Source organism: Pristiophorus japonicus, chromosome 3 (genome assembly GCF_044704955.1).
Source record: "Pristiophorus japonicus isolate sPriJap1 chromosome 3, sPriJap1.hap1, whole genome shotgun sequence".
Taxonomy (NCBI): domain Eukaryota; kingdom Metazoa; phylum Chordata; class Chondrichthyes; family Pristiophoridae; genus Pristiophorus; species Pristiophorus japonicus.
In genome coordinates this window covers 153248240-153274498 of record NC_091979.1, presented here as the reverse complement: position 1 = coordinate 153274498, position 26259 = coordinate 153248240, and the positions used below count along the sequence as shown (strand labels likewise).

At 48.6% G+C, this 26259-nt stretch overlaps 1 protein-coding gene across 9 annotated transcripts in view; it reads left to right on the top strand.

Moving 5' to 3' along the window:
• The window catches only part of rftn2 (raftlin family member 2), a 452549-nt gene that overhangs the window by 340671 nt on the left and 85619 nt on the right, over positions 1–26259 (top strand). For 6 of the 9 annotated variants that reach the window (XM_070875925.1, XM_070875924.1, XM_070875926.1 and 3 more), the window contains one exon: positions 270–453. The exons of the other annotated variants lie outside the window; for them this stretch is intronic. In XM_070875925.1, the coding sequence (XP_070732026.1) occupies positions 270–453 (184 nt within the window). The remainder of the gene's footprint in view (positions 1–269; positions 454–26259) is intronic. 9 annotated transcript variants of the gene reach the window in all.

The window sequence follows — 26259 nt, the reverse complement described above, 5'->3', positions numbered from 1 at the left end:
ACTGCTATATACAGTATTCAGTTCATCGCACTCTCACCAACCAGTTTCTTTATGTTTAAGCATTCTTTTAGAATTGTCTTTCCCATACATTGTGCTGTAGCAGTGACTTTGTGATAATGTGATTGTTGGATTGCAAGTGTCTGTGTGGAGGCATGCTTCTACCATATGGAAAGTAATAGTTCACATATTTCATATTATAGGAATTAGGTTGCAAGCTGAATCCAAACTGTGTTCGTCTTTAATGAGGCCTTTTATTCTGAACATTCTAGGTTCATCAAATCCAGATTTTATCAAGATCTCCTCCCTCTTGGACCTTGGTTCTAAATTGGAAGGATACTACAGGAAGGGATATATTGTTGCCACCATCCACCCGACAATTCTTTCTGTGGGCCGAAGGAGGCGATCTCCACTGAGTTACATCTATAGAGTTATATTAAGTAAAATAAAATCAGGGTAAGTTAAATTCACGGGCTAGAATTTCCAGTGCTTCACCGCCCGGTTTCTTGGCGGTATTGGCCATTTTGGGCGAGAACTGGGACGGCAAAAAATTCCCCAGCTGAGTTCCGCCGGCGGTTTCGAAGTACCGTTGGGGAGCGGTCCGCCAGCGTGCTGCATTCACAGATCGCCCTGGTGCGATTTTTGGCTCAGCGGTGACCTGTAGGTAAGTATTTTTTTTTTAAACGCCCACGAGAATCAGCAGAGCTGGGTGTTGGGTAAGTAGCCCTGCAAGAAAAAGGTAAGTAATTGGCTTTTTACTAATTATTTTTAAATTCTCTTGTAGTGATTTAAGTGAAACGGGTCCTGAGAGTGGTTTTATGATTTTTTTTATTTTATGTTTTTTTGAAAAAATATTTTTTGTGTTTTTCTCCGAGGCCCAAACCCGCAGCCTCGGTGTAAATTTTTAGTAATTTAAGTAATTATTGCCCAATTTTTTTAAGGACCACCCAATTAGCCCAAGATTCCATTTTTTTTGCCGAGAATCGGGCTGCAACGCCCATTTTTTTCGCTGGGCAGATATTTTTCTTTTTGGGGAGAATTTTTCACCAGCGATAATTTTGCGAATCTTAGAAACATAGAAAATAGGTACAGGTGTAGGCCATTCTGCCCTTCGAGCCTGCACCACCATTCAATAAGATAATGGCTGATCTTAGCAATAATTTGGGCTGCAAATCGGGCACTGCCGGATTGTTTGGAAATTCTAGCCCCATGTCTTTGTGTTTTTTTGTTAAAACATCAATTCAGAAAAATGAATGACTTAATTTGAAACTTAAAATTCCAAATTGCAAGTGCTTCATGTTAGAGGGTTGTAATAATTGTCACATTTTATTTGAAGCAGTTATTATTACAGTGCAGCTAAATATGAAATGTTGTTGTACCTGAGGTAGAAATCCAATTCTGTGTCCAGGAGGACAATGCTGAGGGCATTTCAACAATTTGACTCCTGTAATTATTAGGATTTAATTATAGTTAAGAGATTTCTTCTAAAACTTGAGATTGCCAGATATGTTTATAATATATATTTTAAAACTTCTTGTATAATATACTCTCCTTGATCATTCAATTTGAAGATGGTCGTTTTATATTTTTTTAATTCATAATAAATTTATTTGAAAATTGATTGGTCAGAACATCTTTCTATTGTGTGTTGCTATAGTAATAGAACTGTACTTTCAAGTAAGTTTGAGTTTAATAAGACATTATACAATTATTTGTACTGAAAATGCTGGACATGGCATATCTATGTATAGATCTATGTATTCACCGATGATCCATGATGTAGCACACAGGAAATCACCACCAGGTGTAGTCTTCAGGTGATGTGGGGTTCGATGGCAGTGGATAATTGGACCAGGGTATGCAGATGTAATTAATTCCCTAGTTTAAAGTCATACATTCTGTCCTTATTTTGACATTTTCATTATAAATTCTTGTGTGCAAATTTACAATGGAAACTGTCAATGTAAATTGGTCACACAGTAATAACTGCCTCCTGCCAGTGGTGGCGTTGCAGCCGCTCACACACTCCCAATTCTCCCATCTGCTTCTCCTGCACTTCTGATCTTCTGCCTTGTCACTTATACACAAATCTTTTTCCCTCCCAGTCCACTTTTCTATTGTCACCCCCGCAATCCCGGTTCACCTCCTTCTTTTTCTCACTCTGACTTCTCTTTACCCTCCTTTTCTACCTCCCTAAGCCCTTAATCCCGCTTCCAATCCTACTTTGCCTACTTATCGGCCTTTTCACACTTAATAAGCTTGGAAGAAGCAGATCCAGGACCACAGTAGACCGAAGCGGGATGGAAAGTTGTATGAGTTAAGTTGCTCGAGGTGGATAAAGATACGGATGGAGAAGGAAGTCATGTGAGCAGGGTGGGGCAAACCCAGGATGGCCGGTGTGGGAGGAGGGAGACGAAATTACCCTGGTTATATGAATTAGCTCTAATTGCTTCCCTGGTGAAGAGAGGGGCTAAAAAGACAGTTGCATCTGAGATTGGGGGTTGAAAAATGGGGCACCAAATAAGAACCTCGCTATCCACTAAACAGCACATAAAAGGCCGGAGCAGCCTGAAGGGAGCCATGAGACTGGATTAAAACAAGTGAGGAGCAGAAAGTTAGACAGAGAAGAAAAAACAAATTAATATAGAAAGCAAGAAGGAAAAATGATTAAACTTAAAGTTTAAAACAGACTTATCTGACAGAAAAATCAGTTACCCTCTCCAAAGATGCTGCCTGATCTGCTGAGTTTTTCCAGCATTTCCTGTTATTGTTTCAGATTTCCAGCATCCACAGTATTTTGTTTTTGTGTAGACTGGAAGTGCTCATGGACGTATGATTTTAATATATTTTATATATATATATAATATATAAAAAATCCTGCATCTGCACACACTTCCGGTTGAGTAACATTTACTTCCATTAAACAGTCATGTATTTTGTCACAGTCACACGTGTGCCATGTTATTCCCATTGTGCTGTGTCCATGACATTTTCTGTTACTTTTCCTTTGATTTACTTATCTTGAGTGCTGTAATACTTGGGCTCCAAACTAGGTGGCACTGTTGTCTACATTTCTTTGTGACCTCCCAGTGTCTAACCTGGGTGGCAGTGTTTCAGGTCTTCCAGGTAGACTTTAAACATTTTTTTAAATATAAAGGGCTAGAAATTCGGTTCTCGGCGATTGTTATGTCTCAAATAAAGCAGTGTGACTCAGTACTGTAGACTTGAGTAAGTGTGACCTTAGCCTCTTTATTCTGACTCCAGAGTGCTGGCACAGCATGGGAGACCTGCTTATATGCAGTGCTCCCAAGGGATGCTGGGATCCCTTGGGACTCCCAACAAATGCGCCCTCTGGTGGCGGTAGAATGCTGGTTACAATGTGTTCCATACATAACATCACTCCCACACACCCCCCCCGCCCCCCCCCCCCCCAAAGTCAATCGTATACTTATTTACAGGGTGAGATGATCTGGGGCTTTCCGCTCTCTAGTCGATCATCTCGGTACAAACACAGGTGCAGGTGAGTTGGTTGGGCCTTCGCTGGGCTGCTGCGCAGCTGGCCTTGCTGGCCTGCTGGGATGATGAGTTCAGCTTTGTGGTCAACCGTGATGTCAGTTGCCACTTGTGTATGTATCGAAGAGTCGAAGTTGGTGGTGTCCTCTTCAGGCTGCTCGTGGCTGTCTGTGAATCACAGTTTGGTTTTGTTATGTATGAATAAAGAGTCTGACTAGATACTGTGAGCTCAAAGTAAAGTGTGACCGTAGTCTTTTATTGCAGGTCTCCAGAGTGCCTCTTCAGCCTGTGAGGCCTCCTTAAGTACAGGTGCTCCCAAGGGATTTTGGGATCTCTTGGAACTCCAGGGGATGAGCCCTCTGGTGGTTACACAAGGTATTTACAGGTTTACCTATATAACAACACTTCTTTCCCCCCCCCCCCCCCCAAAGTCAATAGTGTAACTATTTACAAGCTGAGTTGATCTGGGGCCTTTCTTACCCTGGTTGACCGTCTCGGTGCAAATGCTGGTTTTGGTGAGTCGTTTGTTGGGCCCTCGCTGGGCTGCCTGGTGTGAGTCCTGCTGGTCTGCTTCGTGGTCAATTGCGGTGTCGGTTGCCACTGGTGTGTATGTTGGGGGGTCAAAGAAGGTAGGGTCCAATGTGGGTTGCTCTGGATAGTCCGTGAATCTGAGTTTGATTTGGTCTAAGTGTTTCCGGTGAATGAGTCCATTTAAAAGTTTGATCCGAAACACCCTACTCCCCTCTTTGGCCACAACAGTGCCGGTAAGCCACTTGGGACCTTGTCCATAGTTCAACACAAGTGCATTATCATTGATTTCAATTTCGCATGACATATGTACTTTGTTGAAGCTGCCTGCTCTCTACCTGTTCATGTAGATCAGGGTGGACTAATGAGAGCCTTGTCTTGAGTGCCCTTTTAATGAGCAGTTCAGCGGGTGGAATCGCAGTGAGCGAATGTGGTCTCGTGCGGTAGCTAAGCAGGACTCTGGATAGGCGAGTCTGCAGTGAGCCTTCAGTTATCCTCTTCAAGCTCTGCTTGATGGTTTGCACTGCTCTCTCTGCCTGACCATTGGATGCTGGTTTGAATGTAACATGTTCCCATTAAGGGTCATGAACTCTTTGAACTCGGCACTGGTGAAACATGGCCCGTTGTTGCTCACAAGGACATCAGGCAGGCCGTGCATGGCAAACATGGCCCGCAGGCTTTCAGTGGTGGCAGCGGATGAGCTTGTCGACATTATCTCACATTCAATCCATTTGGAGTACGCATCTACAACCACTAGGAACATTTTACCCAAAAACGGTCTTGCATAGTCGACATGGACCCTGGACCACGTTTGGAGGGCCAAAACCATAAACTTAGTGGCGCCTCCCTGGGTGCATTGCTTAGCTGCGAGCATGTGTTACATTTGTGCACGCAGGACTCTTAAGTCCGCATCGATACCGGGCCACCACATGTGGGATCTGGCTATCGCTTTCATCATTACAATGCCTGGGTGAATACTGTGGAGATCACTGATGAAAGTGTCCCTGCCCTTCTTGGGGACCACTACCCGATTACCCCACAGAAGGCAGTCTGTATAGACATTTCATCTTTATGCCGCTGGTACGGCTTTATTTCTTCCTGCATTTCCAATGGGACACTGGACCAGCTTTCGTGAAGCATGCAATTTTTTACTAGGGACAGTAAGGGGTCCTGGCTCATCCAGGTTCCAATCTGTTGGGCTGTGACGGGTGATTGCTCACTCTCGAATGCTTCCATTACCATGACTAACTCTGCGGGCTGTGCCATTTCCACACCCTTGGTGGGCAATGGCAGCCTACTGAGAGCATCGGCACGGTTTTCTGTGCAAAGAGACCTGGGTGTCATGGTACATCAGTCATTGAAGGTTGGCATGCAGGTGCAGCAGGCGGTTAAGAAAGCAAATGGCATGTTGGCCTTCATAGCAAGGGGATTTGAGTACAGGGGCAGGGAGGTGTTGCTACAGTTGTACAGGGCATTGGTGAGGCCACACCTGGAGTATTGTGTACAGTTTTGGTCTCCTAACCTGAGGAAGGACATTCTTGCTATTGAGGGAGTGCAGCGAAGGTTCACCAGACTGATTCCCGGGATGGCGGGACTGACCTATCAAGAAAGACTGGATCAACTGGGCTTGTATTCACTGGAGTTCAGAAGAATGAGAGGGGACCTCATAGAAACATTTAAAATTCTGACGGGGTTAGACAGGTTAGATGCAGGAAGAATGTTCCCAATGTTGGGGAAGTCCAGAACCAGAGGTCACAGTCTAAGGATAAGGGGTAAGCCATTTAGGACCGAGATGCGGAGGAACTTCTTCACCCAGAGAGTGGTGAACCTGTGGAATTCTCTACCACAGAAAGTTGTTGAGGCCAATTCACTAAATATATTCAAAAAGGAGTTAGATGAGGTCCTTACTACTAGGGGGATCAAGGGGTATGGAGAGAAAGCAGGAATGGGGTACTGAAGTTGAATGTTCAGCCATGAACTCATTGAATGGCGGTGCAGGCTAGAAGGGCCGAATGGCCTACTCCTGCACCTATTTTCTATGTTTCTATGGCCTGTGACAGATGGCATAGTTGTATGCAGACAACATGAGCACCCATCTCTGGATGTGGGCCGATGCATTCGTATTTATCCCCTTACTTTCAGAAAAGAGGGATATCTGGCTTATGGTCAGTTTCCAATTCAAATTTTAGCTCAAACAGATATTGATGCACTTTCTTTACCCGATAAACACACGCTAACACTTCTTTTTCAATCATGCTGTCGGCTCTCTCAGCCTTCGACAGACTTCTGGATGCAGAAGCAACTGTTTGCAATTTCCCAGATTCATTAGCTTGTTGCAATACACACCCGACCCCATACGACGACGCATCACATGCTAGTACCAAACATTTACATGGATCGTATAACACAAACAATTTGTTTGAGCATAACCATTTTCTAGCTTTTACAAAGTCATTTTCTTGGCTTTTACCCCATACCCATTTGTCTCCTTTTACGTAGTAAGGCGTGCAGTGGTTCTAACAGTGTGCTGAGACCTGGTAAGAAGTTACCAAAGTTGTTCAGGAGTCCGAGAAACAACCGCAGCTCTGTCACGTTCTGTGGCCTCGATGCATTCTCGATTGCCTCGGTCTTTGATGCCGTCCGCTGCGATTCTTCTCCCCAGGAACTCCACTTCAGGCACCAGGAAAACACACTTCGAACGTTTTAGCGTGAGCCCCACGTGGTTGAGTCGACTAAGAACCTCCTCCAGGTTCTGCAGCTGCTCGACTGTGTCCCAGCCTGTAACCAAGATGTCGTCCTGGAAGATCACCATGCGCGGGACCGACTTCAGTAAGCTTTCCATGTTTCTCTGGAATATCGCCGCGGCTGATCGAATCCCAAACGGGCACCTGTTGTAAATGAAGAGACCCTTGTGCGTGTTTATGCAGGTGAGGCTCTTCAATGATTCCTGCAGCTACTGCGTCATGTAGGCCGAGGTCAAGTCCAGCTTCGTGAACGTCTTTCCTCCTGCCAGCGTCGCAAAAAGGTCGTCTGCCTTTGGTTGTAGGTATTGATCCTGCAGGGAGAAACGATTGATAGTTACTTTGTAATCACCAGGACTGAGACAATCGGACTGGCCCACTTGTTGAATTCGATCGGCGAAATGATGCCCTTTCGTTGCAGCCGGTCAGCTCGATCTCTCTCTCTCTCTCTCTCTCTCTCTCTCTCTCTCTCTCTCATTATGTACGTACTGCTCTCGCCTTGTGATGGATGGGTCACGCCCCCAGAATCAAATGGATCTGCACTTTTGCTCCTTAGAATTTCCCGATGCCTGGCTCGAACAACGAGGGGAACTTGTTTAAGACCTGGGCACACGAAGTGTCGTCAGCAGACGAGAGCACTCTGACATCATCCCAGTTCCACCGTATCTTTCCCAGCCAGCTCCTGCCGAGCAGCGTAGGACCATTGCCCGGTACCACCCAGAGTGGTAGCTTGTGCACCGCTCCATCGTAGGATACCTTGACAGTAGCACTTCCAATTCTGGGAATCAGTTCCTTTGTGTAAGTTCTCAGTTTAGTGCGAATGGGAGTCAGGACTGGCCTTGCTGCACCACAATTTTTCAAAAGTCTTTTTGCTCATAATGGACTGGCTCGCGCCCGTGTCCAGCTCCATTGACCCCGGGATTCCATTTAATTCAACCTTCAGCATTATCGGGGGACACTTTGTGGTAAATGTGTGCACCCCATATATCTCTGCCTTCGTGATCTGAGGCTCTGGTTTGTTGTGATCCGCCATGGATCTGTCCTCTGCTGCAACATGGTGGTTTGCAGGATTAGCAGAGTTTGCAGCTCGTCTGCACATACGTTGGAGGTGTCCCATTGTTCCACAGCCCTTGCAAACGTACCCTTTGAAATGGCATGAATGGAAACGATGATCACCCCCGCAGCGCCAGCAAGGTGTTAATGGCCGAGCATCCACCACCCTTGATGGTGGACTCTGAAACATCTGCGGATGTGCAGCTGCAGGCATGTAAGGCCTGCCCTGTACGTTGTGATTTGAAAACATCATCACTTGGTTCACTGTACTAGTAGCAGCACTCGTGTGCTGAGAGATTTGCTTAGTATTGTCACTGGTGGCAATTAATGCCTGGGCTATCGCTATGGCTTAACTCAAGGTTGGGGTCTCTACAGTCAAAAGTTTGTGAAGTATCACTTCATGGCCAATGCCAAGCTCCATGTGCTCCAAATGTCCTTCAAATTCGCAATGTTCTGCAAGGTGTGTCAGCTCGGCGACATAGCTCGCCACTTCCTGGCCTTCGGACCTTATGTAAGTGTAGAACTGGTACCTCGCCATCAGAACGCTTTCTTTCGGGTTCAGATGCTCCCGGACCAGTGTGCATAAATCATCGTACGATTTCTTTGTGGGTTTCGCTGGGGCGAGCAGATTTTTCATGAGGCCATACGTTGGTGCCCCGCAGACGGTGAGGAAAATCGCCCTTCGTTTGGCAGCGTTCGCTTCTCCTTCCAGCTCGTTGGCCACGAAGTATTGGTCGAGTCGCTCCACGAAGGTTTCCTAATCATCGCCCTCCGAAAATTTCTTCAGGATGCCCACTGTTCTCTGCATCTTTGGGTTCGTCATCTGTATCTCATCGCCAGTTGTTATGTATGAATAAAGAGTCTGACTAGATACTGTGAGCTCAAAAGTAAAGTGTGACCTTAGTCTTTTATTGCAGGTCTCCGGAGTGCCTCTCCAGCCTATGAGGCCTCCTTATGTACAGGTGCTCCCAAGGGATTTTGGGATCCCTTGGAACTCCAGGGGATGAGCCCTCTGGTGGTTACACAAGGTATTTACAGGTTTACATATATAACCGGTTTGGCCCAAATGCTTTCTGCAAGTTGGTCCATTTGCAAATTTGACCTCAGCCACCGTACTTCCTTTGGCTACGACTGTGCCAGCAAGGCATTTGGGACCATGTCCATAGTTGAGTACAAATACAGGGTCATTGACTTCAATATTGTGTGACAAATTTGCACGATCATGGTACATGCTTTGTTGATGCCGCCGGCCCTCGACATGATCATGGACATCAGGGTGGACTCGAGAGCCTTGTTTTGAGTGCCCTTTTCATGAGCAGTTCGGCAGAAGGAACCCCAGTGAGTGAGTGGGGTCCTGTGCGGTAGTTGAGCAGGACTCCGGACAGGCGGGTCTGCAGGGAGCCTTCCGACGAGTTTCAAGCTTTGGTTGATGGTTTGTACTGCCCGTTCCACCTGGCCGTTAGATGCGGGCTTGAACGGGGCAGATGTGACGTGCTTGATCCCATTGCGGGTCATGAATTCCTTGAATTCAGCGCTGGTGAAGCACGGCCCATTGTCGCTGACAAGGATATCAGGCAGGCCGTGCGTGGCAAACATGGCTCGTAGGCTTTCAATGGTGGCAGTGGACGTGCTTACAGACATTATTACACACAATCCACTTTGAATAAGCAAATACAACAACCAAGAACATTTTGCCTAGCAACGGGCCAGCGAAGTCAACGTGAATCCTAGACCACGGTTTGGAGGGCCATGGCCACAAACTTAGCGGTGCCTCCCTGGGTGCATTGCTCAGTTGAGAGCAAGTGTTGCATTGGCGCACGCAAGACTCCAAACCTGAGTCGATGCTGGGCCACCACACATGGGATCTGGCTATAGTTTGCATCATTACTTTGCCTGGGTGGGTACTGTGTAGGTTGCTTTTAAACGTTTCCCTGCCTTTCTTAGACAAACCACGCAATTACCCCACAAAAGACAATCCGCCTGTATGAAATTTCGTCTTTGCGTCGCTGGAACGGTTTGATGGGATGCTGGACCAGCTCCCATGGAGGACACAATTCTTTACAAGGGACCTGGCTGGTCCAGGTCCTGATCTGGCGGGCCATAACGCGTGACTTTACATTTTCAAATGCATCCATCACCAAGAGCAAGTCTGCAGGCTGTGCTATTTCCACCCTGGTGGCTGCAGGGTGACTTGGACAGGTTATGTGAGTGGGCAAATAAATGCATGGCAGATGCAATATAATGTGGATAAATGTGAGGTTATCCACTTTGGTGTCAAAAACACAACGGCAGATTATCTGAATGGTGCCAGATTAGGAAAAGGGGAGCTGCAACGAGACCTGGGTGTCATGATACATCAGTCATTGAAAGTTGGCATGCAGGTACAGCAGGCGGCAAATGGCATGTTGGCCTTCATAGCTAGGGGATTTGAGTATAGGAGCAGGGAGGTCTTACTGCAGTTGTACAGGGCCTTAGTGCGGCCTCACCTGGAATATTGTGTTCAGTTTTGGTCTCCTAATCTGAGGAAGGACGTTCTTGCTATTGAGGGAGTGCAGCGAAGATTCACCGGACTGATTCCCAGGATGGCAGGACGGACATATGAGGAGAGATTGGATCGACTGGGCCTGTATTCACTGGAGTTTAGAAGAATGAGAGGGGATCTCATAGAAACATATAAAACTGACAGGATTGGACAGGTTAGATGCTTGAAGAATGCTCCCGATGTTTGGGAAGTCCAGAACCAGGGGACACCGTGTGAGGATAAGGGGTAAGCCATTTAGGACCGAGATGAGGAGAAACTTCTTCACTCACCGAGAGTTGTTAACCCATGGAATTCTCTACCGCAGAGAGTTGTTGATGCCAGTTCATTGGATATATTCAAGAGGGAGTTAGATATGGCCCTTACGACTAAAGGGATTAAGGGGTATGGAGAGAAAGCAGGAAAGGGGTACCGAGATGATGATCAGCCATGATCTTATTGAATGGTGGTGCAGGCTCGAAGGGCAGAATGGTCTACTCCTGCACCTATTTTCTATGTTTCGCTGGTGTCAGCAAGTCCCTGATGAGGCCATAGACGGTGGGCCCACAACTGGTTAGCAAGATAGCTCTGCGCTTATCAGCCAGTGTGGCCGGGTCGTCTCCTGCCAGGTCGTTTGCTGTGAAGAAATGATCAAGCCTCTCCACAAAGGCGTCCCAATCATCACCTTCGGCAAACTGCTGCAACATACCAAGGGTAGCCATTATCGTGTGAAAGTTCGTAATCTTGTCGCCAACTGTTGAGTCCTTAGATGCTCTAATAATGACTCCACGAGACAATGTGTTGTACATGAACCGTCGTGACCGTCGTCCTTTATTTGCTAACTCGAGAGTGAGGATCACACTTGGTGGCCTGCCTTTTATCCTTTGCCAGGCACACCTGTACAAGTAACCTACAAGTCTCCCACTGCTGTGCCCTCTGGTGACACACCTTGTGATAGTAGCAATGTAGGATACTCCTCAGCTCATACCGCCACCCAGCTTAGTGTCATCTACAAACTTGGAGGTATTACACTCAATTCCTTCATCTAAATCATTGATGTATATTGTATATAGCTGGGATCCCAGCACTGAGCCCTGCGGCACCCCACTACAACAACGATCAAGACGTACAAGGTGATCGTAACCTTGATCAATGAGCAACTCAAACCCAAGGAGAGCATCCTCACAACCAGACACCGGTTCTACACCCACTGAAGGCCAAGAGATCACGAAATACACTGCAGACCTCAGGAGGCTGGTGGCACCGTGTGAGTTCGACAACCACTTCAACAAAGTGTTCCTGGACATTTTTGTCATTGGAATTGGCCATGAGGGCCGCCGCCTTAAGCTACCGTTGGCGGATACCACAGTCATACTGCAGAAGGCCATTTCCGTGAGCCAGGCATTCATGACCTCGACCGATGGCTCTAGGCAGATGACATCCTTTGTGCACAGAACCTGCCGGGTTTGAGTCATGAGTTGTGCCGTTTAGAGGTTGGACTGTAGAACGCAGACCCTCGGGGGAGAGAGAGAACAGGCCCCTGAGTCCCTTAACCTCAGAGTCCGCCGAAGGGAGCTAATCGAGTAGCTCCATGCTGGCATTGTGGAGCGAATCACAGGGCTCACCAGTGCCGCTTTAAAAACTGTTCAAGGGCTGCAGCAGAAAGGGCCACCTCCAGCGAATGTGTAAGAGAGAGATGACTCTCGGTGTAGAGTGCAGATGGCCATGAATCCGGCGCGGATTATGAAACGATAGGCAGCTCAGCCCCACGATGAGGTAGATAGCATGTTTACCTGCACCACCGAGTGTTCCCTGCTGAAGATGGAAGTCGAGATCGATGTTATGTTTGTATGTACTGTAACACTAGACCACACAATGTACCTTCACCCTGTATACACCACACCTGTACCACCAGAAGGTGCTACTGCTGGAGACCTAACGGTCAACTGTACACTGCAGGTAACCAAGTATAAAAGGGAGCTCACCTCTTGGTGTCCGCACTCTAGGAGCTGCAATAAAGGACTCAGGTCACTACAGTTCAAGTACCTCGTAGAGTCGTTATTCATCATCATCATAGGCAGTCCCTCGGGATTGAGGAAGACTTGCTTCCACTCTTAGCATGAGTTCTCTGGTGACTGTACAGTCCAATACGAGAACCACAGTTTCTGTCACAGGTGGGACAGATAGTCGTTGAGGGAAAGGGTGGGCAAAGAGCCTGGTTTGCCGCATGCTCCTTCCGCTGCCTGCGCTTGATTTCTGTATGCTCTCGGCGACGATACTCAAGGAGCTCGGCGCCCTCCCGAATGCACTTACTCCACTATGGCCAAGGACTCCCAGGTGTCAGTGAGGGTGTCACACTTTATCAGGAAGGCTTTGAGGGTGTCTTTGTAACGTTTCCTCTGCCCGCCTTTAGCTGGTTTGCCGTGGACAAGTTCCGAGTAGAGCGCTTGCTTTGGGAGTCTCGTGTCTGGCATGCGAACTACGTGGCCTGCCCAGCGGAGCTGATCAAGTGTGGTCAGTGCTTCAATGCTGGGGATGTTGGCCTGGACAAGGACGCTAATGTTTGTGCGTCTGTCCTCCCAGGGGATTTGCAGGATCTTGCGGAGATATCACTGGTGGTATTTCTCCAGCGACTTGAGGTGTCTACTGTGCATGGTCCACGTTTCTGAGCCATACAGGAGGGCGGGTGTTACTACGGCCCTGTAGACCATGAGCTTGGTGACAGTTTTGAGGGACTGATCTTCAAACACACTTTTCCTCAGACGGCCGAAGGCTGCACTGGAGGCGGTGTTGGATCTCATCATCAATGCCTGCTCTTCTTGATAGGAGGCTCCCGAGATAGGGGAAGTGGTCCACATTGTCCAGGGTCACGCCGTGGATCTTGATGTTTGGGGGGCAGTGCTGAGCGGCGAAGACAGGCTGGTGTAGGATCTTTGTCTTACTAATGTTTAGCGTAAGGCCCATGCTTTCATATACCTTGGTAAATACGTCGACTATGTCCTGGAGTTCAACCTCTGTGCACAGATGTGGGCGTCGTCCGCGTACTAATAGCTCGACAACAGAGGTTGGAGTGGTCTTGGACCTGGCCTGGAGACAGCGAAGGTTGAACAGCTTCCCACTAGTTTTGTAATTTAGCTCCACTCCAGCGCTTGCATATTCTACAGTTCCAGTCTTCATCGAAGTGGACATGGGGGCGAGCCAGTCAGTAATGAATCAAGAGAGGCTATGGAACAATCAAGCTGAATGACCCAAGTTGGTCCTGGTTCAGGCAAAGCTGCACACCTACACCAATGAACTTATTCCAGTCATTGGTAGTGTGAATGTAAAGGTACTCCATGATGGTGCAGTGCACAAGTTACTTCTGTGGATTGTTGCAGGTGATGGACCAATGCTGCTCGGCAGAAGGTGGATGGATTTCAACCCTCCAACGATTGACATCCTCCGCGTTCGGAGGCACAGCAAACCCTCACTTGAGGTGGACCCAGCACCTGAGGCACAGACCGCTCAGCACGACTGCGTGGAGATGATCCAGCTGAGCCGACCCAAACACACCTTCCAGGCTCCAGTGGCAGGATTCCAGAGGAAGAAAATCGGAAATCAAGGCAACTTCTCAGCTTCGATGGCAGAACCCTAGGAGAAGAGGATCACCACAGTCGACATCGTGGATGGAGGAAAGATGGTGCCCAAACTACGAGGTGAGACGCTGAAGAAAAAGATGGCTGCGGCAAGACCACGAGGTGCAGTGCTGACAGACCAACACATGGCACCAAACAGACAATAGGATTAGGGTGAATAGGAAAGGAGGCCTGCAACCCACTACAATTGAAGGGACAGTTCCACACACTCAAGCAATGTAATAGCACTGTAAGTTAGAGACAAAATGTGTAACTGACGATCAGAGTTGTGTTCATGCAATAAGCAAGGAAAAGTCGCGCGATCATGTAAAATGTATAAGTGATGATCAGAATTGTGTACATGCAACCAGCGAGGAAAAGTCGCGTGATCAGAGCTACAGAGTATCCATCATAAGTAATGAAAAGTTGTGCGATGTAGGATTTCAACTGCATGCAGCCAATGCAGCGGGCAGACACCCATCGGGAGCACACAAGGCCAGCGAGCTTACCCAGTGCTGTAGCCTACGTCCCGGGGACCAGAATTATGCACCATGGAGTGTGGCCACAAGCAGCCAATACACATGAGCTGCAGAGCAAGCGACCTCAGGAGGGCACCAGTATCGATACCATGTCCCTGATCGACTCCACCTCTCAGGCACCCAATGGCACCATCTGCCACGAACCTGAACGAGCAAACTGTGCTAAGGCGCAGCCCCCAGACCCCATCGCTACCAAGGCCATAACCGGGAATGAAGGGTCACCCACTGTAGTCCTCCGAAAGGGGACCGGGACCAGCCAGGGTCCCAAACCAAACAATACCCAAGCAAGCGAGTCAGCAGTCCCCTGTGCATTGCTAGACGACAGCTCCTCCGGGCACAAAGAAAGGACAGGGAGGTCACAGGCATCTGTGAACCTGCCCAACGCTAGGAACCACGGCAACAGCCCCAAGAGCAGGCAACTTGAGCCAACCGGGTTCCCACTTCCTGCACTGGGCACCGTGCCGCCACCAGACTGCAGCGACACCATCCAGCAGCTCTGGAACTAGTTTGTCCTTGCGCACCAGTCACTGCATCGATAATGTACCTCACCAGTCTAATGTACTTGTCTCACAACAGAACCACAAATGTAATACAAACTTGTTTTTCTGAACTTGAATGTATATGAATGCAATGAGCCTCCGGCATAATCTATATGTGGGGTGGGGGGAGGGGAGGGAGGAGAGGAGAATGAAGTTGTCAGGGACACACACAAACAGCAATCACCAGCACTCTATTGCACCAACCACTCACCCAAGATTGAAACGACCTGCCAAGGGTCAATCAGATAGAGCCCAAATAGAGCTAAGCCCAGAGCACAATCAATGCAGAGGCGATTTGCACTAAAGGTTTAGGGGAGAGTGATATCATGTATCCTACATGGCTACTGTTGGTACTATCACAAGGCGTGCCACCAGAGGGCACAGCATTGGTAGACTTGTAGGTTACCTGTACAGGTGTGCCTTACCTAGTTTAATAGACAGGCCACCAGGTGTGATCCTCACTCTGGAGTTAGCAAATAAAGGACTAAGGTCACTACGGTTCAGGTACAACACATTGCCTTGTGGAGTCATTATTAGAGCATCTAAGGACACAATAGTGGGCAATGATAGCTGACTGAGAGCATGCGCCTGGCCTGTGGCGAATTACATAGTTATATGCAGACAGCGTGAGCGCCCATCTTTGGATGCGAGCAGAGGCATTGGTATTAATATCTTTGCGCTCTCAGAATAGCAATATGAGCAGCTTATGGTCAGTTTCTAACTCAAACTTAAGCCCAAACAAATACTGGTGCATTTTTTTTACCCCGTAAATGCATGCCAGAGCTTCATTTTCAATCATGCTGTCGGCCCTTTTGGCCTTGGACAAACTCCTGGACGCATAAGCGACCGGTTGCAATGTTCCCGAATCGTTTGCTTGTTGTAACACACACCCGACTCCGGACGAAGACGCATCGTAAGCTAGCACTAAACGTTTACATGGGTCATACAGAACAAGCACTTTGTTGGAACATAAGATTTCTGGCTTTCTCAAAAGCAGTCTCTTGTGATTTCCCCCATACCCAGTCGCCTCCCTTGCGTAGCAACACATGTAGAGGTTCTAGCAAGGTGCTTAACCCGGGTAGGAAATTACCAAAATAATTAAGGAGCCCCAGGAACGACCTCAGCTCTGTCATGTTCTGGTCTCGGCGCGTTCTTGATGGCTTCTATTTTGGCGTCGCTGGGTCTGATGCCGTCTGCCGCGATTCTTCTCCCTAAGGACTCGACTTCTGGCGCCAGGAAAACACATTTCGAGCATTTCAACCGAGTCCCACACAATCTAGCCGACTTAGAACTTCTTCCAGGTTCTGCAAGTGTTCGATGGTGTCCCGACCTGTGATCAATATGTCGTCCTGCAAAACCACGGTGCGCGGAACCGACTTCAGCAGACTCTCCATGTTCCTTTGAAAAATAACCGCAGCCGATCTAATCCCAAACGAGCATCTATTGTAGATGAACAAACCTTTGTGCGTGTTGATGCAGGTGAGACCTTTCATTTGGCCGAGGTCAGGTCCAACTTGGTGAATGTCTTCCCTCCTGCCAGCGTCGCAAATAGGTCATCGCCTTGGGTAGTGGGTACTGGTCCTGCAGTGAAAAATGGTTAATCGTTACTTTATAGTCCCCACAAATTCTGACCGTGCCATCGCTCTTGAGAACTGGAACAATCGGACTGGCCCACTCATTGAACTCAACCGGCGCGATGCTGCCCTCTCGTTGCAGCCTGTCCAGCTCAATCTCCACTTTGTCTCGCATCATGTATGGCACCACATGTGCCTTGTAGTGGATGGGTCGTGTACCGGGAATCAAGTGGATCTGCACCTTCACCCCCGAGAAATTTCCGATGCCTGGCTCAAACTGTAAGGGGGTGGTCTGGGGCTCAGGTTCACCTCTGACGTTCTGAGCGGTTCGAATCGCTCCCACTCCCTTGGGTTCTCAACTCTGGATTTATTTGGGGGATGTGATAAAATGCAAGAGACAACTGGTTTGGTGCAAAAGAACTTTGTATTTTCTTGTCTGTAATAAAATCAATGTTAAACTTATCACTCAAATAAAGGACAGTACATCACAATTCAAAGGGGGTTACAGTGAATAATACCTCCCAATACCTAACACTGACTAGATTAGACTCCAGGGCAAACAGGGACTATGCTTACCAATCCTTTATGGTTAGTTGGCGGTAGTTCGCGATTTCGGGGTTCGTGGATTCTGTAGGTTCTGCTTTCCGTACCCTGAACGTCGGAGAAGACTTCTTGCTGCGTAATCTTCAGTTGCATGGTGTCCGCTAATGCGGTAGGGCTCATTTTGGACTTATGGGGTAAGTACCCGGTTTTTTTCATTAGAAATAGGTTTCAAAGTCTTTTTAGATAATGTTTTCACCTGTTGGTAGTCAAGCCTAGGTTGTAGAGTGGAAACTTTCGATTCTTCGGTTTCTTCCTTGTGGAGTTCTGTTTCGAAGTTGGTTGATCGCAGTGGTTTTGGTGGTACCACGTTGGCTGTGGTCGGTTGCTACCGCGATGGTGATGCTCTTCCTTCCTTTTCGATAGCAGGACGTTGAGGCTGGAGAAGTCAGTTTAAAAACTGCTGCGGTGGTCTCTCTCCCTTCTTGATGCTCTATGATGCGAGGCTGCTATGTGCATACCTTCTGCTAAGCGTCCCTAGCAGTGTCTTCTGAGACAGTAGCATGCATAAGGCATACCCTTTGTTAAAGCAGGGCCCAGTTATACGTTTTGAGCTGTTCTAATCTTCGTGCCAAATCAGCCCAGATTCTTTGTTTAATTTTTGGTGGGCTTGATATTTCTTTGTCATATTTTGACGGGCTCATTAAAATGTTAACCTGTTTTGGGTGTGTCGATCTTCTAAATCTGTTTCTTGATGGAAAATATTAGCTTGGTATTTGCAAGGTCTGTCTGTGCTTGGGGTTTTTTCATGTGGGCTGGATGGGCCTTTGTTGTTATGTATATGCTGGATGATGGTTAGCTATCTCTGGGTTAATTGTTGCTATGTTAATGTCTCTTGTGGAGAAGGATTTTCGAGTATCCATAATTCTCCAGACAATTTACTTTAGTTTCAATATCCCAGACAGCTTCAATACTCAAACTGGTTTCTTTGTAGGATAGTCATCCTTTAGTTCTCTCGCCCTGTCCACACAGACTAACTTTGTCTTGTAAAATCCCAAATTCGATTAGTTCGTAGTTTCTTTCATGTGTACTTTAGGATTTCAAACTTTCTGGTAGATAGTTCCAAATTAAATTTCCTTTCCAATGAATCCAAACACTGGGTGTTCTCCCACGAATTTTGCAACACTTAAGTCCCCCCCGTGACACTCTACATACTTGAGTGTCATGCTAGGTGAGCAAAATTCCTGATCTCCCGAGATTAAACCTTCCCTGTATTTACCTAGCTAAAACTTTAACGTGCATTTCCCTTTGAAATGCAATGTAGTTTAAAGGCGAATACAGTTATCACAATTCGGTTAAAGCATAGAGGGGATCCGACACCCCTCCATCACACTGTTTTCACAGTAAAATAGCAGTATATAGTCAAACACAATTTTAGGTACAGTAAAATAAAGGTACATAGTCAAACACATTTTTAAGTAACATTCTTACAACACTCGATTTCTGCGTTTTTACAGCAGGTAAAAATTAAAACAAATCAAACATGATAGTATGGTGTCACTCCTCCCTGCGCAATCCCCAAGTTTGGCCAGGGAGCATGCAGCACCCTTTGGTGCCTGACCTGACGGCCTCGGCATTTCACTCGGCAAGTGAGACACCATAAGTAAAGAATAATCGCGAGTTGACAGACAACCAAAATGTGGGAAGCTATTCTGATCCCGGCTGGAACCTCTATTTCTGAAAATGTCCCACCATGGCGGAATTGTGATCTCTAGAATCTTTCTCCCTATCTCAATTGTTTTCTGTTCTAGAGTCTAGAAATGTTTTTGTGAGATTACTACAGCTGCTAGCAGAACGGTAAGATGTTCGGGTAGAGGGGGAATTTCATAGCCAAAATGTGTAATGTAATCCTGCAGGTTTGTGATGTTTTCTCTTAGTGAGGTGAACAGTGGAGGGTTCAGGAATGGGAACAATCTGTTCCTGGGCTACTTGAACTGATGCCTCATGTTTAAAGCAAAAACTGCTGTCACTCACCGAACACCAGAAATGTCCATGCTGGTAGTGGGGCGCACTGGTGATAACACAATATGTCCCACCCCCTATGTATGCTACCTGTGGGGTCTTGTGCCATTACCTCCATGGTTCAGTTGATAGGCTGTGCGCCAGTAGCTTTAAACCCACACTGTGGTTTCGAATAGGCGTTCAAGTGCTGGGGACACAGTATTATGTGTGCACCCCGGCTCCGGCACCCGGAGAGGTCAGTACCCATCAGAGCCACTTTATGACCTAGGGTGGGACCGCTGTGAAACGAACGTGTGAACCTCCTTGAATGACTCCAATGTTCTCCACCCTGTATGCGGGTGAGGGTCGGGCTGTCCCACCCATGACTGGCATCCTTAGTACTTATCCCCGTGATGGTGTGGTTAGATCTCTCTCAATCTACTGGGACAGGGTAGGCTTCAGAAGCTAGGCGGAGCTGGCATGGGCTTGGTGAATTACTGTACGGGTGGAGGGCTGCGAGGTACTTGTTACTGATCCAGGAGGGGACTAAATCTTGTTTTAAATCCTCGCCCCAATACCCATGCCCCATACAGCACGACGCACACCTCGTTCTGTGCAGCCTGGTCCGAAGCATTCGTATCCTTCCGTACGAGTACATTCACTGTGCATGTTTTTCCAGCTCAGCCACAATCACTTTTAAATGGACCGTCATAGCCTGGTCTTCGTGTAGCTCTGAGCCTACTACGGTGTTTTTGTTCTTTTAGGATCTTTCTCACTTGGTTCTTTCGACCATTTATCTGCATTTGCAGTTCTATATCGTCGAGGCTATTTATCACAGAGGACCCTGTATTATATGCAGTAAAAATGTCGTTCAAGGTTCCTCTTCCAGGTCTCCCCGTGCCCATAGTGTCCCTAGCATTTAGGGTGTATAGATCTGCTTTGTCTATGTTCCCAAAGTTTAACTCGTAAAATTTCTTGAACATTTCTCTAAGTAGGGCCTGGTATAGCTGCTCTGTTTCCTTTGGGCACCATGCAGGTAAGTGTACCTCGGTAAGGTTTAAGATAACTGAAGCTACTACATAGTGTACACCCTGGTATAACACCTTTTCAGTCGGTACCAATACTAATCCGTTCCCTGGTCCCTTGGTGGTAGTAGGACACCTTTCTATTCTTGTTCGTATTGGGCGGGGTCGTGGGCAGGGGTTTCTTAATATGTGCTCTAAGATCGATGGCGTTAATTGGGATTGGGGAGTGTGGGACCCGTGTTGGCTAGAATCCCATCCCATTCCATCCCCGTCATCTTGTCATTGCCTGACAAAGACGATTGAGATGCCTGTGGGACAGATCTCCTCTGACCCCCACATGCAGACATAAATTCCCTTTTCAGACTCCCACCACTTGTTCCAACACACCTTCACTCCTCCCCGTGTCCCTGTGATGGTACGGTGCGTGTCATTACCAAGTCTTTCCCAGTCAGATTCCTGGTCCCCCGTGTCCTTGCTCAGCTTCCTGAGCCACCACCATCTACCCAGCGGAATCTGTCCTTTACAAGTCAAACACACACGTTTTCCCTCCGTAACACTGACCCGCGCAGCAACGACCCGTATCCTGGGGCATGGAACGGACGCCTCCCCATAGGTCAATCCTTCCTGGCTGGAGTAGTGGGTGAAGTTCGATCCCAGCCACCCTGGCCACCTCCCTTCGTGGGCATAAATGGCGAGCTCTTCCATGCCCGGTGTGCCACCCCCTGCAGGCACGATCGGTGCTCTCTCTCCCGAGCACCCATAAATGAGGGATTCTTCCATGTCTCCTCGGCTGCTGCTGCTCATTCTTAGGGCAAGCAGGAACAGGACCCTTCTCATGTTGTTCTCCTTCACGAAGGGGCACATAAAACAGATTGTCCAACCCTCTGGCTTGACAAAAGATGATCGAGTTCCAGTTTGGGCTCATTTATTCTCACATTTAAGTCTTTAATCGACTGGCTATCTTATCCAGTTCCCGTGGGAACCGATGTCTGTTTTCAACTTTTGTCTCATCTTACTCTTATCAGGCCCAAGTTTCGGCATCAGGTGAAAACGGTGCACCTCCGAGACTTGTGTGACCTGCCTGGGCTCGAAGGTGCGCCGGAATATTTTGCTGCAATTCTCCGGTCCTCCTGGACCGTGGCGTGGTACAGCGCAGTTTTCCTGGGGCAGAGCAAGCTGCAGATGGGCGCAGCTAAGCCCCTGCGTGTCTGAAGACTGCCGGCTTCGTTGCCGTGCGCACCTGTGCAATGGCTCAGCAGGGCGTTTTTTCCCAATCTGTTTCAGAATGGTGTGGGTACCGGGGAGGGATGGAGGAGCGTGGAAAGGGGGCACAGGGGAGGTGATTGGTGGGGGAGAATCATGGGGAGGTGATCGGTGGGGGCGAAACGTGGCAAGGGATGGAGGAGCGTGGGTTGGGCACTCAATGATCGAAGGGCCGGAGGAGAGAGCAGGGGTGCCTCCATCCAGCCCCCCCCCCCCCCCCCACACACACACACACACACACACACACACACACACACACACACACACACACAAGCCGCCCCCCCCCCCCCCCCCCCCCCACACACCCATCACAGAGAGAGACACTGACAGAAACACCTTCCCTTCACATAAAGGTAGGACTTCTATTTTTTTTTATTGATTGCTTATTACTTTGGTCTTGGTGCTTTCGGTGCAGGGTTCCTTCTATTTTTTAATTAATTGCTTATTACTTTTTGTGCTTCGTAAATGTACTGCTTTGTTTTGTGCTTACTGCTTTAAATGTATTTTGCTGCTTTAATGTTGTTGTGAAGTTATTTATATAATCCTCTAACTTCCCTCTTTCTCCCCCCCTCTACCCCTGCTGTTGTGATGTTGATGTGTCCTTTGTGTTTAATGCTTCCCACCCACCCCCCTGTCTCTGGCTGTGCCTGCACTAAACTTAACTCTAAGTAAGCTTTTTCAGAACTTACAAAAGTGTGGTAAGTTTTCACTGCCGAAACTTGCAAAACAGGCCTGAGTGGCTGGACACACCCCTTTTTGGAAGAAAAAATACCTTGCCTAAAGCCAACCTAAACTAACTCACTAGAACTGGAGCAAACTAATATCCAAGAATTGCAATTTCTAGCATACTCCAAACTAAACTAGTTGCTCCAAAAAACTAGGAGCAACTCCACCTGAAACTTGGGCCCATAGTTATTGCAGTGCTTCTTTTACTGCCTACAAGGTGGGGTATTTTCCTTTCCCCAATAACTAGTACGTATGTCACTATTTAGTCACCGGCTGTCGGCTGAAACTCTTGCATTCTATATTCATCTAAACATTCTTATCCTATTCTACTCGTTTCACTCCTTCCATACGTGTGGTTTCTTTTCGGTTGTAGTGCCCTGAAATCATTACACGCATAATCTACACTACGCTAGATTCTTACTAAACCTATTTAACTCATATCGTGCTATTTCTGTACATCTGCCACCTGTCTCGGGTGGCCAGGTTAATTCCTGGCCTTCTCCTTTCTTCTCTGGCCTCTGGGCTTTCAGCGGGGCCGGTAGTAAGTTGGCCTGTACCACAGGACCCGGAGTGTCCTGACCGGAGGTGGGTCTGAGTCCCACACTATCGGGGGAACGTCCCCTTCGATGCTACAGCACACCACTCCTTTGGAGGTGGCTGCACGGTTCCTTTCATCCCCTGGGGGTTCTGCCTGGTCGAGGGCTGCGGGTTGGGGACTCCCAATTAGTGGCTGACCTACCACTCTCTCTCTTCTGGGGGTCCTTAGTCGCCCGAGGCTACCGGCTGTGGGGGTCCCTGCTTGCAGACTGGTCCCTGCTCTTAGATACCCCTTTGCGGCTAGTCCCTCTCCCAGGGCTGAACTACTTAAATTGGGGTGCTGGTGACCACGGTGCCTTTGGTTGTGGTGTGCGGGAAGTCCTTAAGGCTCTGGCCACTGGGGGTGCATCCGAGTCCCAAATGATTGGGGGGATAGCTGCTCCAGTAACACAGTCCACTGCCCCTCTAGGTGCAGTCTGTGGGCCTGCCACGTCCCCAGTGGGATTTTCACACACGGGGGCTGCTGGCTGGGGATCCCTGCCTTTTAGTATGATTCACTGTTTTTGGCTGTCCCTTAGGTTTAGCTGCTGGTCCAGGGTCGAAAAGTTTGCACTGGTTTATGTGGAACCACTTTGTATGGCGGGGCAATTTTATGGCATAGACCATGGGGCTTGCCTTGTCGTAAATGTGGTACTGTCCCATGTACAGCGCCTCAAAAACCCCTACTCGAGCGTAGTTCCGTACCATGACCTGGTCCCCTACCTCCCATTCGTGGTGTTTGTGGGGTTCTAACAGCAGTCGGTTGCTCCGATGCTGTTTTCCCATGTTGTTAGCAGCCTGCCAGTGAATCTGTTTAAGGTGTTCAAACAGGTTCCTGACAAAGCTGTCCCAGCTCGCTTCCCAAAGCTGACTTTCTGTGAGTACTGGGGATAATACATGGGTGGGGGTTCGCTTGGCTCTGCCGGTCATGAGTTCGTATGGGGAGTACCCCATGCTCTTTGGCTGGCCCGGATCCCCATGAGGACCAATGGTAGGACCTCTACCCACCTCTTGGGTGAGTCCCCTGTCTCTTTACGCAACCTTTCTTTTATGGTGCGGTTTAAACGCTCCACAGGCCCGGATGACTGCGGGTTGTGGACGACATGCCATGTCCCTTTGATGCCGAGTACCTTAAGGGTCTCTTGCATCACTTGCCCTGGTCGGACTCCACGAACTCTGGTAGTCCCCATCAGGAAAACACTTTCCTGACCAGGATCCTAGCTGTTCCCAGGGCAGTAGTTGTTAGACATGGGAAGGCTTCCACCCATTTGGTGAATACGTCCACCAATACTAGGTAGTACTTGTAGCCTCCCTGAGTAGTTGGTAGGGGCCCGATGTAATCGATCTGGATCGACTGCCAGGGTCCCTCTACCCTCCAGATATGTCCCTTAGACACCTTTCTTTTCTGGAGGTCAGGGTTGTTGGCAGCGCACAACAGACAGCTGGCGCAGAACACGCGGATGCCTTCCCTGAGTCCCGGCCATCACCCTGCCTGTTCCACTCATTGCCAAGTGGTCTCGGGTCCGGGGTGTCCTGCTCGTGGGCCAGCTGGAGGAATTCGCTCTGGTGTTGTTGCGGCACTACCCATTGCTCCCCCCTGAACAGCATGCCGCCTTTCATGGCAATCGCTGCAGTGCCGTACAGGCCGTCTACCCTTTCCCCTTTTGCTAGTGTGTTCAGAACAGTTTTGAGGATGGGGTCTTGGGTCTGAACCGTTTTTAGGTCCGGGGGCAATGCTACCTCTGCTCTCCCTGCCATCCCAATCCTGCCTCTGACTGCTGCGATGGGGCCTGGGTTGTACGGATTCCAGAGCTTGCCCGTGCAGGCATCCTGCTTGGCCAACATGTCAGCCTGCTGGTTTCCCTCGCTGCGGGGTTCAGTGGTGGAAATTGCCTTCACTTTATGTATATAGATCTTCCCTTCCTCCCCCACTGCTGTCATGATCTTTTCCAGTAAGGGCTTAATTGCCAGGGGTCTCCTGTCTGCAGAGGTATAAGCGCGGCAGGACCAGATAGCCAGGTACTCCGAATTGCATGTGAACATACTGTCCGAACAAATCGTGTATGGGGTGGGGAATTCTTCGGGGTGTATACACCACAGACAGTTCAGCGTGCTGGGCGCTCATAGTACTGGGGAGTTTAATCGCCAGGGCAATGCCTGCCTCTGGGTCATAAACTCCGCAGCCTGAGTCGTTCACCCGCAGGTACCGTGCTTGAACCGTCCACCTTGTAACCCAGCCCGAAAGCCTATGTTAATCTCCCTTACCTCTTCTACGGAACACCGGTGGCTATCTCTGGATAGATCATGTTGGCTGCAAGTCTTGGCTCGCAGAGACCCTTTACCCTTTGGTCCATCTGAGAGAGGAGTAGGGTCCAGCGAGCAATGCGGGCACTGCTCGCCGTCCCGTCCTTGATTCTCCCGTCCAGGAGCATTTGGGTGGGCATATGGTGGGTAAGGAGTGTGATAGGGGACCCCCCTGTGAAGATCAGTGATCTTTTCACAGCCCAGCGAGTGGCTAGGAGATGCCGCTCACAGTTGGAGTATCCCTTCTCCACATCTGTGAGTATCCTGGAGGAGTAGACCACTGGCCTCAGTCGGCCTTGCCACGATTGGAGCAGTACTGCACTCAGGCTGTCCCCACTGGCTGCTACCTCCAGGAAAAACTTTTTACCCCCATTGATAGGCCCTAGAGCTGGCGCGGTCTGCAGGTCTTTGTTGAGCTGGATAAATGCTGCCTCGCAACCTTCGTCCCATTCCCACTCCACTCCCTTGTGTCGGAGTTGAGGCAGAGGGGCTGCTGTGGCTGCATAATCCTCAATGAAATCTCTGCAGTAACCGGTCAGCCCTAGAAAAGATCTTACTCCTGTTACTGTGTTGGGGGCTGGTAACTTCTGCACTGCTTTGTCAATGGCCCTTTCCCCAGCGCGCACAGCCAGTCCCAGGAATTTCACTTCATTCAGGCCGATCTGTGCCGCCTTGGGATTTACTTTAATCCATTCTTCTTTCAGCAGCTCCAGCAGTTCAGCCAGCAGTGGGCCATGCTCCTCCCCCTCATCGGTGAATAGGAGCATGTCGTCCACATACTGTACGAGCTGCTGGAGTCTGCTGAAGCTCTTTAAGCAGTTGGCCATACAAAGGTGAAAAATGCTAGGGCTGTTGTGGAAGCCCTGAGGAAGGCAGTTCCAAGTGTATTGCTGTCCTTTAAAGGTAAAAGCAAACTTGTACTGATCTTCTCTTCTTAAAGGCATTGCGGCACTGGAGCATCCACGATTTAGATAAAGGAATTGAGTGTAATATCTCCAAGTTTGCAGATGACACTAAACTGGGTGGTGGTGTGAGCTGTAAGGGGGACGCTAGGAGGCTGTAGGGTGACTTGAACAGGTTAGGTGAGTGGGCAAATGCATAGCAGATGCAGTATAATGTGGATATATGTGAGGTTATCCACTTTGGGGGCAAAAACGTAAAGATAGAATCATATCTGAATGGCAGCAGATTAGGAAAAGGCTCGGTGC